The sequence below is a fragment of the Heptranchias perlo genome, chromosome 3, assembly GCF_035084215.1.
Source record: "Heptranchias perlo isolate sHepPer1 chromosome 3, sHepPer1.hap1, whole genome shotgun sequence".
Taxonomy (NCBI): Eukaryota; Metazoa; Chordata; class Chondrichthyes; order Hexanchiformes; family Hexanchidae; genus Heptranchias; species Heptranchias perlo.
In genome coordinates, this window is record NC_090327.1 from 137,264,063 (window position 1) to 137,283,650 (window position 19,588).

Here is a 19,588-nt window from a genome sequence, read left to right on the forward strand (position 1 = left end):
TCCTCTCTCTCTCTCTCCTCTCTCTCTCTCTCTCTCCTCTCTCTCTCTCTCTCTCTCTCTACCCCGATCCCTCGCTCCACTCACTCTCTCTCTCGCCCCGATCCCTCGCTCCACTCTCTCTCTCTCTCTCTCGCCCCGATCCCTCGCTCCACTCTCTCTCTCTCTCTCCTCTCTCGCCCCGATCCCTCGCTCCTCTCTCTCTCTCTGTCTCCTCTCTCTCGCCCCGATCCCTCGCTCCACTCTCTCTCTCTCTCTCTCTCTCTCTCTCTCTCTCTCTCTCGCCCCGATCCCTCGCTCCACTCTCTCTCTTTCTCTCTCTCTCTCTCTCCCCGATCCCTCGCTCCTCTCTCTCTCTCTCTCTCTCTCTCGCCCCGATCCCCGCTCCTCTCTCTCTCTCTCTCTCTCTCTCTCTCTCTCGCCCCGATCCCTCGCTCCACTCTCTCTCTCTCTCTCTCTCTCTCTCTCTCTCTCTCGCCCCGATCCCTCGCTCCACTCTCTCTCTCTCTCTCTCTCTCTCGCCCCGATCCCTCGCTCCTCTCTCTCTCTCTCTCTCGCCCCGATCCCTCGCTCCTCTCTCTCTCTCTCTCCTCTCTCTCGCCCCGATCCCTCGCTCCTCTCTCTCTCTCTCTCTCGCCCCGATCCCTCGCTCCACTCTCTCTCTCTCTCTCTCTCTCTCTCGCCCCGATCCCCCGCTCCTCTCTCTCTCTCTCCTCTCTCTCGCCCCGATCCCTCGCTCCCTCTCTCTCTCTCTCTCTCTCTCTCTCGCCCCGATCCCTCGCTCCTCTCTCTCTCTCCCGATCCCTCGCTCCTCTCTCTCTCTCTCTCTCACCCCGATCCCTCGCTCCACTCTCTCTCTCTCTCTCTCTCTCGCCCCGATCCCTCGCTCCTCTCTCTCTCTCTCTCGCCCCGATCCCTCGTTCCACTCTCTCTCTCTCTCTCTCTCCCCGATCCCTCGCTCCTCTCTCTCTCTCTCTCTCTCTCTCTCTCCGATCCCTCGCTCCTCTCTCTCTCTCTCTCTCTCTCTCTCTCTCTCTCCCCGATCCCTCGCTCCTCCCTCTCTCTCTCTCTCTCCCCGATCCCTCGCTCCACTCTCTCTCTCTCTCTCTCTCGCCCCGATCCCTCGCTTCTCTCTCTCTCTCTCTCTCTCTCTCTCTCTCCCCGATCCCTCGCTCCTCTCTCTCCCCGATCCCTCGCTCCTCTCTCTCTCTCTCTCTCTCCCCGATCCCTCGCTCCTCTCTCTCTCTCTCTCTCTCCCCGATCCCTCGCTCCTCTCTCTCTCTCTCTCTCTCTCTCTCTCTCTCCCCGATCCCTCGCTCCTCTCTCTCTCTCTCTCCCCGATCCCTCGCACCTCTCTCTCTCTCTCTCTCTCTCTCTCTCTCTCTCTCTCTCTCTCCCCGATCCCTCGCTCCTCTCTCTCTCTCTCTCTCTCTCGCCCCGATCCCCGCTCCTCTCTCTCTCTCTCTCTCTCCCCGATCCCTCGCTCCTCTCTCTCTCTCTCTCTCTCTCTGTCTCTCGCCCCGATCCCTTGCTCCTCTCTCTCTCTCTCTCTCTCTCTCGCCCCCGATCCCTCGCTCCACTCTCTCTCTCTCCTCTCTCTCTCTCGCCCCGATCCCTCGCTCCTCTCTCTCTCTCTCTCGCCCCGATCCCTCGCTCCACTCTCTCCTCTCTCTCTTTCTCTCCTCTCTCTCGCCCCGATCCCTCGCTCCACTCTCTCTCTCTCCTCTCTCTCCCCCGATCCCTCGCTCCTCTCTCTCTCTCTCTCTCCTCTCTCTCGCCCCGATCCCTCGCTCCTCTCTCTCTCTCTCTCTCTCTCTCTCTTCCCCCCTCCTCCTTTTATCGCTGATGTTTTGATTCACAATGATTCTACCAAAGTGACCACTTTTTTTTATTCATTCATGGGATGTGGGCGTCGCTGGCGAGGCCAGCATTTATTACCCATCCCTAATTGCCCTTGAGAAGGTGGTGGTGAGCCGCCGCCTTGAACCGCTGCAGTCCGTGTGGTGACGGTTCTCCCACAGTGCTGTTAGGAAGGGAGTTCCAGGATTTTGACCCAGCGACGATGAAGGAACGGCGATATATTTCCAAGTTGTGGTGGATGCCTCACATTATGGATTGCATATTTTCAAAGGGGCTGAAGCAAAGACAGTTTGAAAAGGACGCACTAGTTATCGCATTTGGTCTACAGAAATCCTAATATCTGTGTGGTGGTAAGTTTGTTTTGATGACTGATCATGAGCCGGTTATGATAGTGGGGCCAAAATGAAGTATTCCACTTCTAGCAGCTTTTCGGCTGCTAAGATTTGCTCTGCAGTCGCTGATTCTTACTACATTACATTTCGATCTGATGAGTAGATTGCCAATTCCGATGGATTGTCCCAGTTTCCCAGGAAAGGTACAAAATCTATCAATAATTCTGGGAAGCTATTTTTTGACGTGATACTGTGTTGAACATTATTTAGTTACAAATCCTTCCAGTGACACCAAGTAAAATCTGTCAAACTACATTTGGAGATGAACTTTCATCACCAAAGTTTTTGGTATTTTACTCGAAGTTGAGCAACTAAGAATAATTGAACAGTAGAGGTGTGGTATTGCTCTTGGGATAACTGTCAGTACAGCATAATTTGTCTTTTAAACATCAAAATTTTAAACATTGGGAAGACCGAAGTCATTGTCTTTGTTCCCCACCACAAACTCTGTGCCCTTGCCACCGATTCCATCCCACTGCCTCTGTCTGAACCAGACTCTCTGCAGTCTCCGTGTCCTATTTGAACCCGAGCTGAACTTCCGACCTCACATCTGCTCCATCACCAAGACCGCCTACTTCCACCTCTGTAACATCGCCCGTCTCCGCCCCTGCCTCAGCTCATCTGCTGCTGAAACCTCATCCATGCTTTTGTTACCTCTAGACTAGACTATTCCAATGCTCTCCTGGCCGGCCTCCCATCTTCCACTTGCTCATCCAGAACTCTGCTGCCCGTATCCTAACTCGCACCAAGTCCCGTTCACCATCACCCCTGTGCTCGCTGACCTACATTGGCTCCCGGTCCACCAACGCCTCAATTTTAAAATTCTCATCCCTCCATGGCCTTGCCCCTCCCTATCTCTATAACTTCCTCCAGCCCGACAACTCTCTGAGAACTCTGCATTTCTCCAACACCGACCTCTTGTGCATCCCCCACTTCCTTCGCCCCACCATTGGCGGCTGTGCCTTTGACCATCTAGCCCCTAAGCTCTGGAATTCCCTCCCCTCTCCACCTCACTCTCTTCCTTTTACCAACCTACCACTTTTACCAAGTGTTTGGTCACCTGTCCTAATGTCTCCTTCTTTGGCTCAGTGTCAATTTTTGTCTGATTGCGCTCCTGTGAAGTGCCTTGGGATGTTTTACTATGATCAAGGTGCTATATTAAATGCAAGTTGTTGTCGTCGTCTTGAGATGGAGAAAGTGTCATGGGTTAAAAAGGGGGTTTAAATCACAGTCGGGCAGAAATCGCTCGTGAAATAACGGAGAGCTCAACAGCGCTCTCCGTTGTTAGTGACGAAAAGGAGGAGCAAAGCTTCGGATTAAAGGGATATCACCGGCTGGAATCAGTGAAATCATTGGAAAAACGTTAACTTGCTCATCTGCCCAGCTGGTGAGTAAGTCATATCGTCACAAAACAGGTACGTTTAAAAAAAAATACCAGGTCTAAACTAAGTTTTAACAGCCCAGTAAGTCTTAATGATTGCCAAACAACTAAAAATTAATTCTTAAAAATGTGGAGTCTCATTACTCCTTATTTTAATAGTTTTTGGTCATTTAAAAAAATTAAAAATTAAATTTTTTTTACTTTTCCCTTCTGTCTCTTTTCATTCAATTATTTCTTACCCTCTTTTTTTTCTCGCTGCCTATAACTGTTTTCACAATGATTTCAATAATGCACCTTTCACTTCCTGGTTTAATAACCCAAGCCTGCAGGGACAGTGAACACAGCCGATCAAAAATGCTGCGATCTGATCGGTGGAGGGGAGAGTTCGATCCTCTCATTTCCCCAAGGTTCTAGTTTCACCTGGTCTGACGCTGGGCTCTTCCCCGCTTCCTATTCGAGGAAGTGGCCCGTGAGTTAGTGGGTAAGTATGAATCTATAGAGCGGCGAGGAGTGTTGGATCACCACTCGGAGACTGTGCTCTTCAGTTCTTTGAGGTTCCTTCGAGCAGTAGCTTTCAAACTTTACTGTGTGGAGGACCCCCTGCAAATATTGACACGTTGTCAGGGATCAATTGTCCTTATTTCTGAAAAATATTATCATGCACCCAAAGGAATGGGTTCTATAGCAGTGCTATAGTTTGCAGAAAACATAGTAACATAAGTAAATGTGCTAATGAATCAACAAATTCAAGAGAAACAAGACATCTGATGACACTGGGAATCTCCTTGTAAATTCCTTAGAGTCCAGGGCGCTTAGTTTGAAAACCTGTGCTTTTGAAATGGGGTTTATGCCTCCAGTGTTCATCATGTTAATGAACCATTTTTGAAACCAGAAAAGTAAATTAATTTTGGATTTTTTTCTCACGAAAAGAATTACAAAGGAACTCGCCTGGAATTTCCGCGGGGTTTCTCTGGCGGCAGATTTAGCAGAGCCCCCGGAGAAATGACAAACAGCCGCGCAGGGCCGCTTACGCTGTTCCTCGGATGGTTCCGCCGATCTCCCGCTGGAGATGCTCAGCAGAAATTCCAGGCGATTGTATCCAGCGACCACCGGGGTCAGTTGTGAGACCTCAGTCCTTGTTACTCTTGTCTCCATCCGCATCCTCGTCTTCTGCCACTTGGGGAGGGAGGGGGAAGTGTAGGGAACCCTCAGAGAACGTGACACTAAACAGCTTATGAAGCCATGGGTATGAACGTTGAAGGGCCCAAGTCAGGGATGAGCAAACTGCAGCCTGGTGGGTCTCGTGTGGGGATGTAGCTTTTGAAGCCCAGGCAACGCAAATCTCGTTGACACTTAACATTTCTTATTTGCTGGTTTGTCCTGTTTGGATTTTTGTGAGTTTGTCGGGTTGTTTTAACACTTTTGCCTCATTGGTAGATAAATTCTAAAATCAGAAAACCAAGCTCTGTTAGGCATCCAGTCATTTGAGGTAAAAGCAAATTACAATAGAAACATGGATTTTTTTTTTATATGGCCACTGGAACTCCATGATATGGTCTGTGTGGCCCCTGAAGACTAAAAAGATGGACTTCACTGATCTAAGTGTTTCTGTTTGAGTAATCCTGTGAACAAACTGTGTTTTGTTACTGTCTTGTAATTTTCCTGTCTCAAATTTAAAAAATTCAGTGGTCATGTCTGTCTGTACCCATATGACTCATGCTAAGTAACTCCAGCATAATTATGCAAGAGCTTTACTGAACACTACAGGGAAGTTTCTTCGAGGATGTGTGTTTTCTGTTCAAAGTTTGGTTTAGGCTGTTTCAGGGTGAGAAAATAATACACGGTAGTGTGAACTGGTTTCAACTTAAATCAAAAGTTATTCAAATTGGTTTACTGAGCTTTGACTCAATTTACAGGCAAACTCCCTGTGTCAACACATTTACTTGTGAATTGATTGCAAAACAATGGATGTTCTATCTGGGGTTGGTATTTCATTGCTGGCATGTGTTCCGAAGTAGTCTGAGAGTCTCGAGCAGTCAAAGGCTTCATAACTGTGGGGGAGGGAGGTCGAAGAGAAGTGACGATCGATGCCTTATTTTCCAGGCATTTCATAAAATTGCTATTCACTTCACATTCTACCAGTGGAAAAATATCGGTTGTTTAAACTTAGTAAATTTCCCATTACAAACTGGCTTTTGTAATGGGCTTGAATCATTTATGGTTTTTACTTCAGAAAGGATGTGCTGTAGCAACACCCATGCACTTTTTGGATGTTACAATATTGCTTGGCATGTTACTGTGCAGTTTCCTTAATGTCTGCACATTGTGTTTCATAACACGCATTACTGCCAAGCATCTGCTGTCTATTTCTATTCACTTCATGTCGGGTTTGGTTGCAAGCCAGTATTCGTTTGTTAATGTCTGGAATTTTGTTCTTTTCAAGTTAGTTCCAAATCTCCATTTGACAGAATGCATTTCAGCAGCCAAAGCTGTCATTCCTATTCTTTGATTTGCCTTATGGTTGTGGATTAGGGACGTTTAAGTTGGCAACCAGTCCCCACGGGTTGATAGGTGACAATTTGACCAATTAGTGAAGTGGATTTAAATTGCCGCTAATTCTCCAGTCACCTCCTGTAACCCTGTTCCAATCTATCCGAGACCCATACGCTGTCTGGGATTAGCACTCCCAGCAACAACAGATGCTAAGATTCTGTTCTGGGGAGGAACATCTGAATCATGTTCACAAGAGTCAGCTTGGCTCGGTAGGAGCACTCTCTCCTCTACTTCAGGGATTTTTAACATATAATCTAGGCTGACACTTCAGTGAAGGACTGAGGGATGGCTGCATTGTTGGAGGTGCTGTCTTTTGGGTGAGGTGTTAAACTGAATCCCTGCCTGCCTGTTCAGGTGGACATAAAATTAATTGGCTGCGCAGCACTCGGGGCAGTCTGACGATGTGAAAAGCACGATATCAATGCAGATTCTTCCTTACTCACTCTCTTTAGCTCTCGCTGACCTTCCTTTTTCTTTCACTCTTTCTCGTGCTTTCGCACTCTTTCTCTTTCGCGCTCGCTCTCTTTCAAACTCGTGCGTTCTTTTTCTCTTCCGCCTGCTCTCTCGCTCTCGCTCTCCTCTCCTTTACGCTCTCGCTTTTGCGCTCGCTGTCGATCTCCGCTCTCCATCACGCTCTCATTCTCGCTTTCTTCCACTTGCGCCTCTCCTCGTTCGTACTTTCTCTCTCTCTTTTGCACGCTCTAACTTTTGCAGGCGCTCTCTTTGGCGTGACCGCTTTCGCGCGCCCAATCTCCTTCGCGCTCGGGCTCCATCTCGCTCAATCTCTCTCGTGTCTCTCTGCAGTCGGAGTGAAGCAGTTCGTTGAAGGAGACTAGAGATCTACGGCTGGGGCACAGTAACAGCCTGGCACCAGTAGAACGTCACGGTATAGGAAATGGCGTGGGGACAAAAGAAAATACCGAACACTCATGAGTGCTGAGGGAAAGGACTTGGGAGAACTGACGTGAACTGCAGCCAGAATACAAGTAGCACCATTCACGTTCAGTTTGTTGATTTTTAAAGCGCAGTTGCCATGACACAATCTTGCAAAACAGAATGCACTTTTCTGACTGCGTGCTGATCCTCAATTTGAGGCTTTTAGCCAGTCGTAGCCTTTCTTGCACTACACAAGGTCACCACTAGATGGACAACTTGAACTTTTCCCTCTCTATTGTCTCTCCCTTACTGGCTACGTTGGATTTGCTCTACCTAAGTCTTTATATACGGTAGCCTTAAATATTGGTGCCAAGTTAGCTATTCATATCCCTGTGTAGCTAAACAAACTAGTTAACGATATGGGGTCAATTTTAACCCAGAGCCAGGAAGAAGGCGGGCGGCAATCCCTGACTGGAAACCCAGAAGTACGGGTTTCCTGGACGTCCTTACGATTTTGACATAAGGGCATTTTTTTGTTGTTGTTGGTCTCCCGCCCGACATGCCAGCCTGATTGACAGGCTGGCCGTCAGTCGGACGGGAGAAGAGCCAGGAAGCAGATGTGGGCAGGTAAATCTTAGATGTGGGAGAGGGGGGGTGTCGGTCATCAGGAATGAGGGGGTCGGGAATTGGGGTCGGTCATCGGGGTGGGAGGGGTGTTGGGAGCCATTGGGGTGGGGTTGGCGGAGATCATGGTGGTCGCTGCAGGTAGGCTTGTCGGGCCTGGGGGAAGACTCCTGCTCCTCTGGGCCCACAAGCTGTGTGATAGAGGCACTTACCTGCTGTTTCGGGCCTTCTCACCTCCTCTCACGTGGTGTGAAGCAGAAGGCCCGGCAATGTCGGCCCCCAGGAGTTAAAAGTTTTTTTTTTAAAAAGCTGTAAAAATGGAGGCCCAAAGCTTTCACTGACTGACCCGCCTCCGTTAAAACCGGAAGTGGGCGGGTTGGAGGCGAGTTTTAGATGTTTCTTTTACAATTTTTACCTTCCCACCTGCCCCCAACCCACCCGTTCGTGGGGTTAAAATTTAGGCCTATATGTCTACTCATTGGAGTTCAGAAGAATGAGAGGCGATCTTATTGAAACATATAAGATTGTGAAGGGTCTTGATCGGGTGGATGCAGTAAGGATGTTCCCAAAGATGGGTGAAACTAGAACTAGGGGGCATAATCTTAGAATAAGGGGCTGCTCTTTCAAAACTGAGATGAGGAGAAACTTCTTCACTCAGAGGGTGGTAGGTCTGTGGAATTTGCTGCCCCAGGAAGCTGTGGAAGCTACATCATTAGATAAATTTAAAACAGAAATAGACAGTTTTCTAGAAGTGAAGGGAATTAGGGGTTACGGGGAGCGGGCAGGAAATTGGACATGAAGCTGAGTTCGGATCGGTCAATGCCCTGTGGGTGGCGCAGAGGGCCCAGGGGCTGTGTGGCCGGGTCCTGCTCCTACTTCTTGTGTTCTTTAGATTTGTGGTTGGGATCAGATCAGCCATGACCTTATTGAATGGCGGAGCAGGCTCGAGGGGCCGATTGGCCTACTCCTGCTCCAATTTCTTATGTTCTTATGTCTGGTTAACCTTGTCACCATGGCCCCTCGGGGGAGCACTCTGTTCATTAATCTGCCTGCTATCGTCAACAGGAGGTTCTTGTGAAAAATAACTTGCAAGTTATTTCAATCAAAACTAGAAAGTACAGGAAAAAGCAATACCTGTCACACACCCTTCTAACACAGTCTAATGTTGTAGAGAAAAGTGAGCTTGATTCTCAAAGTTCCCCTGTGCGTGAATCTCACACAATGAATTGGCTAACACATGGAAGCTGGACAGTTGCCCACCACCGTAGCCAAGGAATGATGCTGGAGGCCCTGAATTGGGGAGAAAACAGCAAATAAAAGGGATTTTAAAAACTAAATAAATGACATTTAAAAAATAATTCAATTATTAAACCTAAAAGGCGAGTGGGTGAGGGGCGTGTCCTTTTACATGTTACTCAATTGTGCCTCCTGACGACAGGTCACCCAAAGGGCAACTCTGATTATCTCCAGAGGCGAGACTGTCTTACGCTCGCAGGCCAGGAGAATAGTGACGATGGGGCAGAAGGAGATAGTAGAGAATTTAGAAATTGAATTTGCTGTTCTCTGCTTCCCTGACGACTGACTCAGCTGGGCAATGCAGGGAATAGCTGAGCTAGACAGACCAGAATTGTTTGAGGTTCAGTCTGCACTCTGTGCTGAGTTGGCTGGTGCCAGTATTATCAAACCAGACTGGTTAAAGCACAGACCAGAAATGCCCCGTCTATGCTGAGTTAATGAATCTTAGCTGAGGCCGTGCGGTTATTGGACCTGACTATCACATGTGATGATCTCAGAACAACTGTCATTGCACTGTGTGCTACATGGGTTTCTGCAAATTGCTTTGAAGTCTACTTTGCCAATTATGCTGCCAGATAACACTTTGAAATTGCCACCTTTTCATTTTTTCACCAGTCAGTTTTTTAAATGGTTGGTCGTTTGAATTGGTAATAGTGTGTGTTGAAAAAAACTGTCAATTTAGAACCCTTGACCATACAATGAATTCCCAATCTCACCTGGGTTTAAAAAAAAACCAAGGTCCTTTCCCACAAGTAGGGAAAGAACATCAGAAATGAGTTGCCTGATCACTAATTATACCTCTGAACATCTGACCATTATTGTGAGCTCGACGCTTACTTGCCGTCTTGGCTGGGGAATGGCATGGATAAACCTAGATTAGGCAAAAATAATCAAGGGGATTTTACAGAGATTTGGAAAAAAAGGCATTCTATCATTAAAAGCAGCAAACATGTGATTATTAAGTTTGCTAATAGTATGATTTTTATATTGGATAGCTTTGGAGGCTTGAAGTTTTAATTTTGACTAAGGTGAATTTTTAGTGGGAAAAGGCCATTGGGCCCAACAAATCCAGCCCTCGTCTGATAGACCACCCCTACCTACCCACCCTCTCCTGAAATGCATCTAATTATCTCTCGAACCTACTTCAGTAACCTTCCTTGGTTAACCTAGGACTGTTACTCTAGCACAGATCAGAGATTGAACACGTTAACATGTCAGGTGATGCATTGATCTTACCCACTCAGCCATTGGGGAAGCATGTGGAGAAAGCAATTGAATTGTGACGAGGGATTATTTCAAGCCCAGTGCTAGGTAAGGAATATTCCAGTTTATGCTCTTTTCTGAACAACTGGGAGTTTTAAGTGTTCACTGAGGGGTACATCGCTGTTTATTCCAGTGGAGACATTTTGCCATCCCACTCGATTTCATAGCCGCTTTTGTGATACTAAACAGTTTATAGAAATGTGCGGATTATGAACTGATCTAAACACATCCCTTTATAATATTTGTACGCCTTCATTTGCTATCTTTTTATCGTAAAGTTTCATAAAATTATGTTTTTGATTTATGAGGAGAATCTATTTTAGAATTTATTGAAAACTTGGGTGGAAATGAGGTTGAGTTAACAGTGCAGCATTAAATAAATTACCGTAACTCGGTATGGGAGACCCAGATGTCAACTGAGTGTGAATTCTGACAGCTCCTAATATAGTTTTATCAATTATGTCTGTTCCAATTTAATACGCAGAAATTCACCAACAGCACAAAAAGAAACTTAAAGAATAATTTGGAAAAGGAGAAGAAAGGCAGATGTACTTGATACTAAGGAAGTAAAATGAGGAAGTGAAAAAAGGGATTTAGAAATGTTGAAGTAGATTTGAATTTCTGCAGCAGGATCTGAAACATTTCTTTACATTTGATGGATGGATTCAGTGATTCTGCTGTGTTATTGTTGATGTATTGTTGCAGGAATACATCCCAATAATCCTGATTTTGAGCACAATAATTCACCAAAAAATGTGAGCAATAAAAGCAAACTTTCAATTCTGATACACTGCTTAATAGAAATGAATGGTTTGCATAAAATACTGGTACGTAAGGATAAAATTATTTATATAATTTTTAAAAATTCAATTTTTTTGGTCAATTTTACTGGAAGAATGCTTGATGTCCATTTCCTTTGTGGGCCAAAGCAATAAGGAGGGTGATATGAAGGTGTGTCTCGTTCCACCACAAGAGTCAGGCACTCCGAATGGTGCAACCAGATCCACCTTGTCCAGAGAACCAGAGAGGCTTACAGCACAAGGAGGCCATTTGGCCCCACCCTGTTTGTGTCGCTCTTTGCTAGAGCAAGTTAAGACTATTCCGACTGCCCCGCTTTTTCCCTTTGGTCCTGTATCTCCCCCCAGCTTCCGATATTTATCCAGTTTTTCCTTAAAAGGTAAAAGAGTTCCTGCCTCAGTCACTCACCGTGGCAAAGCACTCCACGCTCCAACATGCTTCTCTTAACTTATCTCCGCGGTCTCCTAGTGCCCATTTTAAATTGATGGCCCCTCGTCACTGACTCCCTGACCAGAGGAAATCGTCTCTGCCTATTCACTCGATCAAAACCTTTCATAATTTTAAAATCCCTTATTAAACTTTGTCTTGGCCTTCTCTGCCCCACTGGAAATAGTCCCAGTCTGTCCTCAGAATTATAGTTTCCCATCCAGGCACCACCCTGGCCAATCAATGCTGTATGCTCTCTATACCCTTTAATTTCCTTGTTCTAATGAGGTGCCCAATACTGTACACAGTAATCTAACTGATCTATACAATGTTATCATTATTTCTTTCCCCTTGTACTGTATGCCCCTATTTATAAAACCCAAGATGCTGTTGGCTTTTTTTTATGGCTTTATCTACCTGCGCTGGCACTTTCAGGGAATTATCTATTTGAATCTCTGTTTGTCCACTCCATTCAGTCTCTTCCCATTTCTTGTTTTTTTCCCCCACACTTATCCACTGAATTACTTCTCATTTATCCACATTAAATTGCATCTGCCACCTGCCTGCCCATTCAGCTGACCTGTCTAGGAACATAGGAACAGGAGTAGGCCATTCAGCCCCTCGTGCCTGCTCCGCCATTTGATAAGATCATGGCTGATCTGTGATCTAGCGCCATGTACCTGCCTTTGGCCCATATCCCTTAATACCTTTGGTTGCCAAAAAGCTTTCTATCTCAGATTTAAATTTAGCAATGAGCTAGTATCAATTGCCGTTTGCGGAAGAGAGTTCCAAACTTCTACAACCCTTTGTGTGTAGAAATGTTTTCTAATCTCGCTCCTGAAAGGTCTGGCTCTAATTTTTAGACTGTGCCCCCTACTCCTAAAATCCCCAACCAGTGGAAATAGTTTCTCTCTATCCACCCTATCCGTTCCCCTTAATATCTTATATTGCCCGAAGTCTCTTACAGTCCTTCTCACTGCTTGCTAAACCTCCTACTTTTGTATCATGAGCAAATTTTGAGAACGTAACTAACTGGTGATTTTTAATTGCTACTGTTGTTATGGCTGCAAATTCTGGGCAGCTTTATTGATGACCTGTACTCTGGCCTATCCAAAAGAAGCAGTAACTAGTGGAGCAAGTTGGCACAAACCTTTGCTGATTGTTGTCTGTTCCTTCTGATGCCTGCCTGCTCCCCTGGATGTGCTCTGGTATACTGGTGTCCTAGAATAAGTACAGAAAATGCTGCAAATACTCAGCAAGTCAGGCAGCATCTGTGGAGGAGGAATCAGTAATGTTTCAGGTCGAAGACCATCTCGTCAGAACAGATGTCCCAGCCTGGCCATGCCCTTGGCTCGTGCTACTGGTCTTTACATACATAGAATCTATAGCACAGAAATAAGCCATCCGCTCCAACCGGTCTGTGCCGATGTTTATACTCGACACAAACCTCCTCTCGCTCTGCCCCCATATCTGTCTATTCCCTTCTCCCTCATGTATGCATCAGGCCTCCCCCTTAAGTGTGTCGGTGCTATCTGCTTTAACCACTCCATGTGACAGCCAGTTCCACATTCTCACCGGTCTCTGTGTAAAGAAACTCCTCCTAGTCTTCAAGACCTGATATCGGCAGTGCCCCTCGGGCTGAGGTCCACTAACTCGATCTCCAGTCAGTGCCAGTTATCTTCCGCACTGTTTCAACTTCCTCTGAGTTTACAAGTCCAGACACTTTATAAAAAGAAATTAACACTTTCCATTTTTAAAATATTAAAACAAAACAATAAGCTCAGTTGACTGGAATATATTTAAAAACAACTTGATACATTTAAAGGATTGATTTTTTAAAAAAAAACACAGTTGATCTGCTTTGCAAATATTTAAATATTTGAAATAGCTGGTTTGGGCTTTTGTCAGTCTCCAGCCTCCACCACCCACGACGTTGCCATTGGACGGTGCCCCAGACTTTGCTGCCGCTGCCTCGCCATGTAGAAGAAAAGACGACATTGTCTAAGGCTCGGGTCTCCGCGAAGCAGTGTTGGTGTTGGATTAAGTCTGAGCTCAGGCCCTGCTGTCACCGGTTTTTCAGGTTGGGTTTGCATAAACCATCACATTTGAGACAGTGTTGGAGTCCGAAACGGACCGTGAAGAATTTGAAAGTTACCCGCTGACTAGGGTTGCCAACTCTGGTTGGAGGCATTCCTGGAGGTTTGACCACGTGACATCTGACCACGGGGAGGAGGGGAGACCGAGGGTGGGGGAGGAGGAGGAGGGGAAACCAGAGATGGAAGGAACTTTGATTCCACCAGTAACTAATGGTAACTCACTGACATTGCACTGATAGTAATAATGATAACACTCTGGTTCCCTTCATAACCAACAGTAATACAATAACTCACTGGTAGTCTATATGTAACTGGTAGTAATAGGTGTAATGCTTTGATATCCCGCCTGTAACTAGTCATAATCCTAGAATTCACGATATTCACTCTGAAACCATAGCCAGAATCTCACTGCACTGCACAAGTGGTCAGGCTCCCCAGTCAATGCCAATTTTAATAGGCCCAATCTCTCTCCCTATCTCCTTGGACTCTGGTTTGCTCTCCAGTTCTTTGTGAAGGTGACAACTGTGAACTTGGAACCTCAGTACAGACCGACCTGAACCAAACCGAGAGATCGCACAAAGGGCCGGGGGCTCAGTGTTTGGGACACTTCTCACAGGGCACATCGTGCTAAACTCAGCTCAGCACCAACATTTCTAAACCACTCCCTGAGCTCGGACTTAATGAAGGAAAGTTTTCATAGAATGATAGAAATTACAGCACAGGATGAGGCCATTCGGCCCCTGTTGCTGGCGCACTCTCCTGTAAACCCATTCCCCCTCTTTACCACCACCCCCCACCCCGATCTTTTTATATTCCTCCTTTTCAAATATTTATCCCCTTCCCTTTGAAATGAAGTTTTAGTCTCTACCGCAATATCTACATATGGTGAAGTATCCCACGGTCTAATAGCCTTCAGTCGAAGAATCTTCCTCCTCCCTTCCCCCTTGTTTCCCATTTGCCCACCAGTGGAAATAATCTTTTACTATTTACCCAGAGTACAGTCCCCTGGTCTCACCCACCCCTTTTACTGGCTGCTGCTCTCTCAGTGCCAATCCAACTCACCACCTTGCTGCTGCTCCCGGCTCTGAGGGAAACGCTGGGCCCCATGCCCACCCCATTCCCCAGTCTCCGTCTCTTTCCCCCCCCCGCCCCCAACCCCCTCCCAAATTTCAGAGACCTCCCTTTCTCTAGCCCCCCCCCCTCCTCTTTTCCCCGTCTCCTCCCGATTCCCAACTCCCTGTGGCGGTGGTCGGGTGACGTCACCGAGCCGGAGGCTTCTCTAAAAGCTGTGACGTCTCACAGCGGTGGCGGGGGATTTAAATCGCTGATCTCCCGGTTCTGTGGAGGGAGCGCTCGGGGGGAGGAATCCCCGATTCTGGGCAACTCCTGGTCATTCTGGGAGGGTTGGGAACCCTACTGCTAACCAATACTGTTCGACTTTTCAAAGCTATCAGTACAAAATGCTTAGGACCTTAGCTACCAATCAGCATCAGAGGTCCCTCGGGGAGTGTGGGGGGGGAAAGAGCCCACCCTCCTCTGTGGTGTCTTGATGGACCTGTGAAAGCAGCCCCAGTAACCATGAGGTTAAACATAATCTTGAGACTGAAGTCTGATTCACTCCCACCTAGCCACCAACTGAGTATCAAAACAATTTAGGCTTTGTAGTCTTCAGATTGCACCTTCCAGGTCCAGAAGAGAACCGAGAGGAGGGAAGGGAGGAGCACTGGTGTTAAACTACACTCAAAGAATGCAAAGACCATACCTGTGGTTGGTAATCTAACAGTTTAAAACAAAAAGTTATCCAAGTGAGAGCAGTGCGTTTGGTGTAGTCTACATAGATTTTAGCAAGGCTTTTGACAAGGCCCCACATGGCAGACTGGTCAAAAAAGTACAAGCCCATGGGATCCAAGGGAAAGTGGCAAGTTGGATCCAAAATTGGCTCAGTGGCAGGAAGCAAAGGGTAATGGTTGACGAGTGTTTTATTGACTGGTAGGCTGTTTCCAGTGGGGGTTCCGCGGGGCTCAGTAGATCCCTTGCTTTTTGTGGTTCGTATTAATGATTTGGACTTGAATGTAGGGGGCATGATCAAGAAGTTTGCAGATGATACAAAAATTGGCTGTGTGTTTGATAGTGAGGAGGAAAGCTGTGGACTGCAGGAAGATATCAATGGACTGGTCAGGTGGGCAGAAAAGTGGCAAATGGAATTCAATCTGGAGAAGTGTGAGGTAATGCATTTGGGAAGGGCAAACAAGCCAAGGGAATTCACAATAAATGGGAGGATACTGAGAGGTGTAGAGGAACAAAGGGACCTTGGAGTGCATGTCCACAGATCCCTGAAAGTAGCAGGACAGGTAGATAAGATGGTTAAGAAGGCATACGAGATACTTTCCTTTATTAACTGAGGCACAGAATATAAAAGCAGGGAGGTTATGCTAGAACTGTATAACACACTGGTTATGCCACAGCTTGAGTACTGCATACAGTTCTGGTCACCACATTACAGGAAGGATGTAATTGCACTAGAGAGGCTACAGAGGAGATTTACAAGGATGTTGCCAGGACTGGAGAATTTTAGCTATGAGAAAAGGTTGGATAGGCTGGGGTTGTTTTCTTTGGAACAGAGGAGGCTGAGGGGAGATTTAATTGAGGTGTATAAAATTGAGGCCTAGATTGAGTGGACAGGAAGGGCCTATTTCCCTTAGCAGAGAGTTCAATAATCAGGGGGCATAGATTTAAAGTGATTGGGAGAAGGATTAGAGAGGAACTGAGGAGAAATTTTTTCACCCAGATGGTGGTGGGGGTCTGGAACTCACTGCCTGAAAGGGTGATAGAGGCAGAAAATCTCAACTCATTTGAAAATTACTGGATGTGCACCTGAAGTGCCGTAACCTACAGGGCTATGGACCAAGTGCTGGAAAGTGGGATTAGGCTGGGTGGCTCATTTTTGGCCGGCGCGGACAAGATGGGCCGAATGACCTCCTTCTGTGCTGTAAATTTTCTGTGATTCTAAGTGTTTTGAAACTTTTGTAAAAGATTGATCTTGATGGCACTTGCCCAGTTGATATCCCTTCTCAAAAAAAAAAGTTCTCCCCATCTCCTGTCCTGACAGAATTGACTCTTACTGGGACATGGTTCCACAGGCACCCTCTAGTATCTTGTTCTAGTGGCCATTATCCATCTCTGAGTCTAAACAATGAGTTTTACCAGACTGTTTGTTCACTGAGGCCATCACAGCCTCTTCTCGGCTAATGTCTTCATGTGTCCGTTTTCAGCAGTTAATAGCAATCAGAACCCTGGCTAGAAAGCTCCTTCTAAGGGAGGGATATGGGAAACCTTATTCCTGACACGATAATTGCCATCTTCAGCCAGCCCTGAATCTATGATCCTGTGCACAGTAAGTTTGCAGCCCTCTTCTCCTAGCCTGGGTGATAATGAAGGTTTGGCTCTTTTGTGTTCTGAAAAGGATAGGGGGGAGATCCATTGTAAATTAGTGGACATCAGTGTACAAAGAAGGCTATTCCTACAGCCTCCCTGTTAAGTGGGATCTATGCCACTTAAAAAAATATATATATTAAAGGTAAAGCAGAGTTAAAAAGAATCAGAAAAAAACCCATAGGAAGAAAATCTGTGGGAAAAAAAAATGCAGAAACAAACGGGGCTTGTATTTAAAGCTGTAATATTTCTTCTCAAACTGCTGCTTAAATGGGCAAAATATCAGCATCTGGAGTTTTGGAATACCAGAGTCAATGGATTAAATTCTACCTCTTCAGTGAACGAGCCAAGTTTATTTTGTGTTTGCAGACGTGTCCAATTGAGTTGGTTTCCAGTCGTTTTAATCAAATTAATGAGATTCATTTCCTTTCTTCTCAGTTACTCGAATCCCTTGGAGGATAAAGTGCTCCTGGGAAGTAGTGGTGGTGTCACTCTATTGTATAGCCAGGTAAGAGAAATCCATTTCTGCGGACGTCAATCGCAGTGGCGTAAACGCTCAGGGTGTGAACTCCAGTTGAATATTATAAGAACATAAGACGTATAGAATAAAAGGACAATCACCCACCAAACCTGTTTGTCCCACAGACCAGGAACAATGTGTAGTATTATGGACCATACGAACCTTCGTCAATTTTATGCAACAGGCGACTAACTTTAGATAACGCTGTTCAACAAGATTATTTTTTTCTGGCTCCAATCTATCAAAATTGCAGGACATCAATCTAACATCAAAACCTACATTATTCAACTCCCCCAATTGTAATATGTAGATGACACGTCCACTTTCTCAGGAGTGCAGCAAGCATGGGGCACATTTTCCATTTTTTGCTAACTTTAGCAAAAAAGTAGACACAAGTATAAAGCAGGAGAATATACTCCACGGGATGCACTGATCATCCATATCTAGACTTATCCATAAAACTTTCACTCTAGCAAAACAAATGAAATTAGAATGAAGCTGTGTGTGTGTGTGTGTGTGTGTGTGTGTATTTAAAACTCTTTCAACTGTGTGCGCTTCCTGTCAACTTTTCCCATCATAAATTCTAATGTCCACATTTATAATAGAAACTGCCTATGTAAATTTTCATGCTGTAATTACAACTCGTCCCCCTGCAGCACCTCCACTGGCAGAAAGGTGTAATTACACTGTGACAGGTTTACATTGACAGTTTCCATTATAAACATGGACCTGGGAATTTATAATGGGAAAAGTTGACGGGAATTGCATGCAGAGGTAAGAATTTATGCAAAATATGTTTCCAACAATTAGGTATTAGTTATTTGTCATAGTTTGTTGGTTGTGTAATTGAATAAATGAATTACAGCTGATGTGAAGACAAAGCAGAATTTCACTCCACTTGTACAAAAAACATACAGCAAATCACCCCTGGAAAGACTAGAAAATAGTCAATAGCAGGAACGTTATTATTTTTCTTCCCTCTTTTCCCCATTTCAGGCTACGTACGAGCTGGAGAGAGGCTGGACCAGTCCTACCCAGGAGCAGTACCAGCAACTGAAAACTTTCCAGGATGCTGGAAAGAAAAGAGAGGTAAGATTAGATTTATTCAATGGGCCGGAATTTACTGAAAAAAATCACACTGTGTAAACGACGCCTGTGCAAATCGGCCAGCAACTTGTGGCGAGGTAGAAGCATAGAAAGGTTACAGCGTGGAAGGAGGCCATTCAGCCCATTGAGTCCGTGCCGGCTCTATGCAAGAGCAATCCCTTTCCCCGTAGCCCTGCAAATTTTTTCCTTTCAAGTACTTATCCAGTTCCCTTTTGAAGGCCATGATTGAATCTGCCTCCACCACCTCCTCGGGCAGTGTATTCCAGATCATAACCACTAGCTGTGTAGAGATCCCCCATGAATTGCGAATCACCACAATTTAAAAAAAAATTCTCACTGTCTCTTTTTTCACTCTCTCTTTTAATCCAATCTTTCCTTCCCTCTCTCTATTTCTCTTTCTGTACCTGATTTGAAACTGATTCACCCTCCTTCTCCATCCTTCCTCTGCTTTATTTCACAATCCTTAAATCTCATTGATTAAGGAGATACCCCGTTGGTCCCGTTGTTCACTAAGGTCCCAGATGCCCTGTTGCCCTCGTTATCAGGTCACATCCAGCAACTTACAGGGCAAAAAAAATTTGAGGTGAGGGGTGCAGGAAAAAAATCTAACTAACCAGGCACGCTGCAAGGTGTCCCACTCCCAGTAATGTCTGGGCCATCACATTATTTCTTGCTAACAAGAAATGAAAATGGATGCACTGTACTTGTGCAGAGATTATACTGAGACAGATGATAATCAACAAGCCAGTCAATTAGAGGCCTTTCGATAGGTGGATTTTGCCAATTTGTAGGGATTTGGGTAAAGCCTGTAAAAATGCCACTTAAAGGTTTAATCTACAGGCTTGAGTGAAAGGAACCTTTATTTTTTTTCTTTTTGGCAATATTCTAAACTTGTTCAGGAATGGGAGGAAGCTCATGAATTTTTAACTCGGGTGGATGTGAGTTATTGTGTTGGATGCTGAAGCCA

At 45.7% G+C, this 19,588-nt stretch overlaps 1 protein-coding gene across 1 annotated transcript in view; it reads left to right on the forward strand.

The window, feature by feature from the left end:
- LOC137320260 (sorting nexin-31-like) overlaps positions 1-19,588 on the forward strand; it is a 94,138-nt gene that overhangs the window by 50,750 nt on the left and 23,800 nt on the right. Inside the window, exons 8-9 of the mRNA XM_067982041.1 lie at positions 17,433-17,502; positions 18,511-18,603. Coding sequence (XP_067838142.1) covers positions 17,433-17,502; positions 18,511-18,603 — 163 coding nt within the window. The remainder of the gene's footprint in view (positions 1-17,432; positions 17,503-18,510; positions 18,604-19,588) is intronic.